The 7,406-nt window shown below is 39.4% G+C and overlaps 2 protein-coding genes across 2 annotated transcripts; both read left to right on the top strand.

Moving 5' to 3' along the window:
- LOC110264956 lies at positions 317-1,612 on the top strand. The gene is made up of 2 exons (XM_021107632.1): positions 317-861; positions 1,001-1,612. Exon 2 carries the CDS (start codon positions 1,007-1,009, stop codon positions 1,595-1,597), a length of 591 nt encoding a protein of 196 aa, XP_020963291.1. The 5' UTR covers positions 317-861; positions 1,001-1,006; the 3' UTR covers positions 1,598-1,612.
- LOC107607097 lies at positions 2,246-3,387 on the top strand. Its single transcript, XM_016309083.1, has 3 exons — positions 2,246-2,603; positions 2,676-2,888; positions 2,969-3,387. Exons 1-3 carry the CDS (start codon positions 2,246-2,248, stop codon positions 3,385-3,387), a joined length of 990 nt encoding a protein of 329 aa, XP_016164569.1.

Raw genomic sequence — 7,406 nt, 5'->3', positions numbered from 1 at the left:
CCTGGAAATAGCATTTCTTGTCTAACATAGTAATTTGATTAATATAGGACACTGAAAAGGATTCATTTAAGGATGAGGGATTTGAACATATTTTAAAGATACTCAAAGGTACCAAGATTACTACAGAATTTATTCACACTAAAACAATTGTTGAAAATATGACAATTTTAGTGCTTGAAACTCTCTCGCACTCTAATACTATATATAATATGGGCTTTAGAGAATAAGTAATGACTTGCCCCTAATATTTACATCCACTAGCAGAAAAAGACGGGTAAAAGAAAAAGGAAAGTCCCAGTTAGCCCACTTACTTCTTTCCTTCGAGCCTCATTAAGAGCATCTTGCTTTTCCTTTTCAAGTTGAACTTCAACATCATCAAGCAATTTCTTCACACCCAGTGTTTTGAAATGGCGGTTATGGCGGCACCATAACGGTATGGCGTGGCGGGTTTTGACCCTGCCGCCATTCACCGGACGCCGCGATGGGGTTATAACGGGGGGCGCCATGGCGGCCGCAATTGCGGTGGCGCCATGGCGGGACGCAATGCATATGGCAGAAATAGCGGGCTGTTTTGGGTTTTCCAGAAAAAATTGAGGGTAGTTTGGGTAATTTAATAAACCTAGGTCAGATCCCACTAACCACTAACCCTAATTTTCAGCCCCTCACTCATAACTCCCTCCTCTGCCTCTTGTTCAAAAAAAATTCCCTCTCTTCGTCTCTGTGCTCTCATCTCTGCGAACCAGATTTCTTCACCAGCCCTCATCCATCACCACCGTCCGTCGCGCCGTTCGTCGCGCCACCCAATGCGCCGCCCGTCTCTGTTCTCTCAACACTGCTGCTCATCACCTTTTGACACTGCTGGTTCGTGCCCCTTCTTTTCTGCTAGTCTGCTCCTATCTTTTTCTTTCCTCTCTTCCCTGCTACCCATTCTTTCTGCCCATTCTTTCTCAATAATCAGTGACAGTGTTAAACTTCTCCTCCTCTATTTTTTTGCATTCAGTATACAATGTCCACTTCTAGACAAGTCCTTGATTCTAATGCTCCTACCCCTGCCTCTGCTGGTCCCACTGTTGGTGCTGCCCCTGTTGGTCCTGCTCCCGCTGCAGCTGTCCGCTCTAATAGAGTTGACCCAGGCTGGAAATATATTAGTACAGTAGAAGAAGGAAATACCAATGACACCGTATGTACTTTTTGTGGAAAAATTATGAAAGGAGGCATCACACGGGCAAAAGAGCACTTAATGATCAAGCCTGGAAACGTTGCTGGATGTAAAATGGTTCCAAAAGATGTTATTGCTGAATTATGGGAGTATTACCATAAAAAAAAACGAGGAAGACAAAGTGCCACCCCGGAAAGCACCGAAGAACAGAGTGTCAATGCTAGGAAACTTGACTTAGAGAGTTTGGGGTTTGGATTGTCGGAGGAAGATGCTCAAGAGATTGATGAACCTTATAATCCAGCTCCAATGGCAGCAGCTAGAGGGGGTGCAAGTAGTGCTAGAGGGGGTGCAACTAGCATGAGAGGTCCAATGGACTTGTTTGTTAGAAAACCTGAAACTGCCATTGCAAGAAGCAAAAGAGAGAAATTGAGGCAATAGAACATCAAGGAAGCATGTAATAAGGAAGCAGTTCGTAGAGTTCATCGATACATAGCACGGTGGTTCTACCAAGCTGGGATTCCATTGAACCCGGTAAAGTTGAAGAGTTTTCAAGAAATATTGTGGGCTGTTGGAAGCTTTGGTCCCAATTTACCTGCTCCCAGTTATCATGCTCTAAGGGTTCCACTGCTTAATGAGGAGTTGGATTACACCAAAGGATTGTTGAAGGTCATAAAGAGCAATGGGAAAAGTATGGTTGCTCTATTATGTCAGATGCTTGTACGGATAAAAGGCAAAGGAGCATTATTAATTTTCTTGTAAACTCTCCAGCTGGGACAATGTTTTTGAATTCTATTGATGCTTCTGATTATGTGAAAACTGGTAGAAATTATTTGAGCATCTTGATGATGTTATTGAGAAAATTGGTGAGCACAACGTTGTTCAAGTTGTAACTGATAATGGGAGTAATTATGTTCTTGTTGGTAAGTTGCTGATGGAGAAAAGGCCAAATTTGTTTTAGACTCCTTGTGCTGCCCATTGTTTGGATTTGATGCTTGAGGACATTGGGAAGTTACCATTAATTCAAAAAACCATAAAAGGGCCATTTCATTGGTTAGCTTCACTTATAGTCACTCTAGCACGTTAGCTATGTTGAGACACTTCACAAATGGCAAGGAGTTGGTAAGGCATGTAGTCACCCGATTTGCCACTTCATTTCTCTCTTTGGAAAGGCTTTATGAGGAGAAAGGAAATTTGAGAAGAATGTTCACCTCGGATGAATGGGCAAAGAATAAGTTGTCAAAGGAGGCAAAGGGGAGGGAGGCAACAAAGATTGTTATCATGCCCTCTTTTTGGAATCATGTCAAGTACACCCTTAAGATCATGGGCCCTCTTGTTCGGGTGCTTAGACTTGTTGATGGAGAGACGAAGCCACCAATGGGATATATTTATGAAGCAATGGAGAAGGCAAAGGAATGCATCATGAAAACATTTCTTAATGATGAGAGCAAGTACAATGATGTTTTTAAAATCATTGACAACTGATGGAATTGCCAACTTCATCGTCCATTGCATGCAGCCGGTCATTTTCTAAATCCCGAGTTGTTTTATGACAACCCTCGGATTGAGCTGGATTTAGAAGTTACAAAGGGGTGGTTTGAGTGCATCACTAGATTGGTGCCAAGTCAAGCTGTGCAACAGAAGATATTGGAGGAGCAAGCACTATACAAGGCCGGCTATGGACTTTTTGGATTAGATTTTGCAAAATCTCAAAGGAAAAAGATTTCACCCGGTAAGATTGTTATAAATTTTACAAAGCTTTATAAATTTAGTTTGGTTAAAGGCTTAGACAAATTTATTTTAATTTTATAGCATTTTGGTGGCGGACATATGGGCATGAAGCTCCAAACATGCGAGACCTTGCTATCAAGATCTTGAGCTTGACTTGTAGTGCTTCTGGATGTGAGCACAATTGGAGTATATTTGAGCACATTCATACTAAGAAAAGAAATAGGCTTGATCATGAAAGGATGGAGAGTTTGGTCTTCATAAAGTATAACCAACAACTCATCGAGAGGTACAACCTCAAAGATGAAGTTGACCCTATTGCACTCAATGATATTGATGAGTGTAATGAGTGGTTAGTGGGAGAAATTGGGACTGCCACCTTTCGAGAAGATAGTGTGGATGATGATGCTGATTTCGTTCATCAAGATGACAACACTTTGAGTTGGAACCTTGTTTTTGAAGCAATGGGAGGACATGATCCTACAACAAATACTAGAAGATAACAAAATAGGAAAAGAAAAGAACCTACAACTGCAAGAGGTGGTGCAAAAGGTGGACCAAGTGGGTCTAAGGCTTCAAAAAAAGGAAAAGGAAAGGCAGTAATTGTGGAAGAGGAAGAACCAGAATTTGAAGATGAAGAGGATTCTGAAAATGAAGAAGAACAAGAAGAGGAGATTCAATTCAATGATACCGAATCAGAGGATGATGAGGGGGCAGAGAGACATGATAATAATCATGTTAATTTGGATGAATTTGATGAGAGTTAGAATCTAGATGGTCTATAGTTTTTATGTTGTGTCTTCTATTTTATGGCTTGCTTATGACTTTTGAGTTATGAACTTATGATTTGAACTTGATGTTATGTTTATTTGCTAAATTTGCTACTATATTTGCTATATTAATTGGATATTTTATAACTAGAAAGTTGCTTATATAGATAGATTTTATAGTTTATTATATTTGCAATTTTTCTGCATATTTTTTTGTACATATATGTGTATTTTTTAGGTAATCCGCCATTTTTGCCATTTTCTGCAACGCCATCCACTATAACTTTATGGCGGATTTTTGGCTCACCGCCATGAGCCGCCATCCGCAATCAAAAATTATGTTCACACCCTACGCTATGCGCCTTTCTTTTTCCAATCTAACTTCCTCTGAATCAAGCTTCTCCTCAACATTTTTTCGAATTGCTTCTTCGATTCTTCTTGCAGTCTCTTTTTCCAATATTTTCAATTCCTCCTCGTGTTGACGCCTACCAGCAAATGCAAATATTAAGAAGATAAATAAATGTTCTTTGATGGAAAAGAACACAATCAATTTTTTAATTTAAGATATACACATAGTATTAATAAAGAGAGATAAATAATACAAACAGAATGGACAATAAGAGATCCTCCTTGCAGAAACAAGAACTAACAATGGAGATAAATAAAATAAAAATCAAAATAACTTTGCTTGTATTGCTACCCAAACAGGGTCACAACCACACACTGGTTGGCAATAGAGTTGCCTCAGTTATCTCAAAAGAAAATTTATGTTCTAAAAAAATAGATAAGCAGTTAAGCACAATAGAAAGAAGGAAACTATTACTAACAGTTTAGATTTGTTTTTAACAATTAATTAGAGTAATCAACCACTTAACTGTATTCATGGAATTGATTCAGTTGACTTTAATAAGATTTTCTCAATATTGAGTTCGTTAAAAATTCTGCTTCTTTTATGTAAGAGTAGAAAAACCTGTTAGAACCAATTGAAGCAATCTCATGGACAAAATTAAGCTATTGAATACTTCAATTAATTAAAAACAAATTTAAAGCACAAGGCATGTACACAGAAACTCAGAACAATATGCAAATCAGAACAGAAACTCAGTCAACATTCAACACCTTTCTTGCTCATGTTCACAAACATCACCACTTTCAGAGAATACCCAACAACCAATCAAGCCCTAACTAAGCAACAGAAAATATCCAACAACTAATCAAGCCCTAACTAAGCAACAGAAAATCAGAGAAGAAAAACACTTACCACAGATGACAACCCACAAACGGCGGATGCAGTGAAGCAGCAGCAGCAAAGCAGAAGCAGCAAAGCACAACCCAGTGAAGCAGAAGCAGTGAAGCAGAAGCAGTGAAGCAGAACAGGGGAGAAGCAGCGAAGCAGAAGACGCAAGGACGCCGCGGAGAATGGAGAAGCACTGAAGCCGCGGAGAGGGGAGAAGCAGCAACGTCGCGAAGAGGAGAAACTCAGCGACGCCGAGAAGGAGGAGGCAGCGACGATTTTGAGAAGGATGCAGTGACGATGATGGCACGACGATGGTGAGTTTCGATTTAGGGCTTCCTGGTGACTTGCGATGATGGTGCGATTTCGGGCTTTCTGGTGAACTGCGGTTCGATGACGTCTCTGATTCTGAAGGTGTGGGTTGGGGCGGTGGAGGGAGGAAGAGTAGCGTTCTTCGCCCTTGGTTTCGAAGAGAAGAGGAAGAGCGCGCGTCTGTTCTGCTTTCTTATATGCTTAGTGAGAAAATAAACAATAGATATTTATTTTTATTTTGTTACTATAGTGTAATGAAAAAATGTACTTCAAGAGCAACACTGCAAAAACTGTTGTCTAAAATCATCTAATAGAACGATTTTAAAGTGTAGCATTTTGGCAACGGTTTTAATGCTTTTCTTTTGTACAATTCTTTAAACAATAAAAAAAACCGTTGCTTAAAAATAATTCATGGTAACAGTTATAAAACCGTTCTTTAAAATAGTCAAAGAGAACGGTTTTAATTTGTTGCTATAAAATAATGACAAATTGAATTCAACAGTAACACTACAAAAAATCGTTGTCTAAAACTATCTAAGAGAACAGTTTTAAGGCGTTGCAAAATTTGGCGTTGCTAAAGGCCATATTTGTTGTAGTGTATACTGTTCTGCCCACCTGAGGAAGAGACCATCAAGAATTACAGGAGGCTACTTCGCTGCTTTGAGCTGATGTCAGGTTTAAGCATCAATTTTGATAAATCTAGGTTGATTTCTATTAATTGTGAAGAGCAGTGGGTACAACGGATGTGTAGTGTACTGGGTTGTAAGGCAGCCTCTCTTCCAATCAAATATCTGGGTATTTCACTAGGAGCAAATCCGAGGCTGGCAAAGACTTGGAAGCCAATAATAGACAAAGTGGAGGAAAAACTTAGTCTCTGAAAAGCCAAGGCTCTCAATAAGGCCGGAAAGTTGGTTCTCATCAAATCTGTGTTGAATAGCCTTCCGATTTACTACTTGAGCTTGTATAAGATGCCTAAAGGTGTTGCAGAGAAACTGATCTCTTTGCAGAGAATATTTCTATGGAGCAAGGAGGATGGGAGGAACGGTATGGCTCTGGTTAAGTGGGATGTAGTGCAGGCTCCTAAAAAATTAGGCGGTTTAGGAGTTGGGGATGCTATGATACGCAATACATCTCTAGTGTTTAAGTGGTGGTGGCGCTTTTCTAAGGAGGAATGTCCATTGTGGAAAAATGTGGTATGCTCATGTAATAACCTGAATCCAAATAAGTTTCTGTCCAGCCAAGACCTGCCTATTAGGGGGTCCGTGGAAGGATATCTGTCAACTACAGTGCATGGATCAACAAGTTAGGCAGAAGTTAATCACAGGGCTGTCTGTGGAGGTTGGCGATAGGAGATGTACGAGATTCTAGGAGGACGTCTGGCTTATTGGAGGCTCTTTAAAATATCGTTTTCCAAGACTATTCTCGATTTCAAACCAAAGGCACTACACCAAATTGGCCAAATAACTACACTTAATTTGTGACCCTTATTTTAAGGGTCTCTATTAATCAACATTGTGACACTTATACTCTTTATGTTTAAACTGTCATTGACTCTATGTCTCTCTCACTCTTTTTCTTTGTTTTTTTTTTCTAATTTTCTATTTTTTCTAAAACTGTATTCACCTTTTCACTACTATTTCAGATGAGATGAGAAACAGAGAAAGTCACGTAACAACCTTCACCACGCTATAGTTCGCCGTTCGTCGTTCGTCGTCATGATTCGCGTTGGACGTTCACCGTTCTCTATTTACCGTTCGCTGTACACTGTGGCGGTTCGCATTCGCTGTTCACCGTTCGCTGTCCCCCTCGTCGTCTTTTCTCTTCCCCTCGAGTGCGAACCCTAATTCCTTATCCAGCGACTTTTTCTTCTCTTCCAACCTCAATACTAAATACTAATTGTGAGTATTTAATTGTTCTTCTACTATAATTTTTACCCCTGCAATTTCTTTGTTGTTGCATAATGTTTTTTGTGCTAAAGTTGTTGCAATTGTTTGATCTTGGTGCTCTATTTTTTTGCAATTTATCATAATGATTATATCCTCATGTTCATATTTGCTATTTTCTTTGAATTCTCTTATTTCTTTTTTCCGCACTCAACATGTTCGATGAAATACTTCAACTAGATTTCTTTGAATTCTCTCTTTATTATTTCTTCTCTTGACTTCTTTGATATTTTTGTGCCTTGATAACATCATGAATTGGTTAG

This window comes from Arachis ipaensis, chromosome B07 (assembly GCF_000816755.2).
Source record: "Arachis ipaensis cultivar K30076 chromosome B07, Araip1.1, whole genome shotgun sequence".
Taxonomy (NCBI): domain Eukaryota; kingdom Viridiplantae; phylum Streptophyta; class Magnoliopsida; order Fabales; family Fabaceae; genus Arachis; species Arachis ipaensis.
The sequence above is the reverse complement of the archived record's forward strand: the minus strand, read 5'-3'. Positions and strand labels throughout refer to the sequence as shown.

Bases quoted from the DNA above. Each gene is read 5' to 3' on its own strand.
- LOC110264956 (XM_021107632.1), top strand. From the start codon at position 1,007: ATGTCCACTTCTAGACAAGTCCTTGATTCTAATGCTCCTACCCCTGCC.
- LOC107607097 (XM_016309083.1), top strand. From the start codon at position 2,246: ATGTTGAGACACTTCACAAATGGCAAGGAGTTGGTAAGGCATGTAGTC. The intron at 2,604-2,675 runs GCAAGTACAATG...CATTGCATGCAG, and splicing joins AACATTTCTTAATGATGAGA to CCGGTCATTTTCTAAATCCC. The intron at 2,889-2,968 runs GTAAGATTGTTA...TTAATTTTATAG, and splicing joins AAGGAAAAAGATTTCACCCG to CATTTTGGTGGCGGACATAT.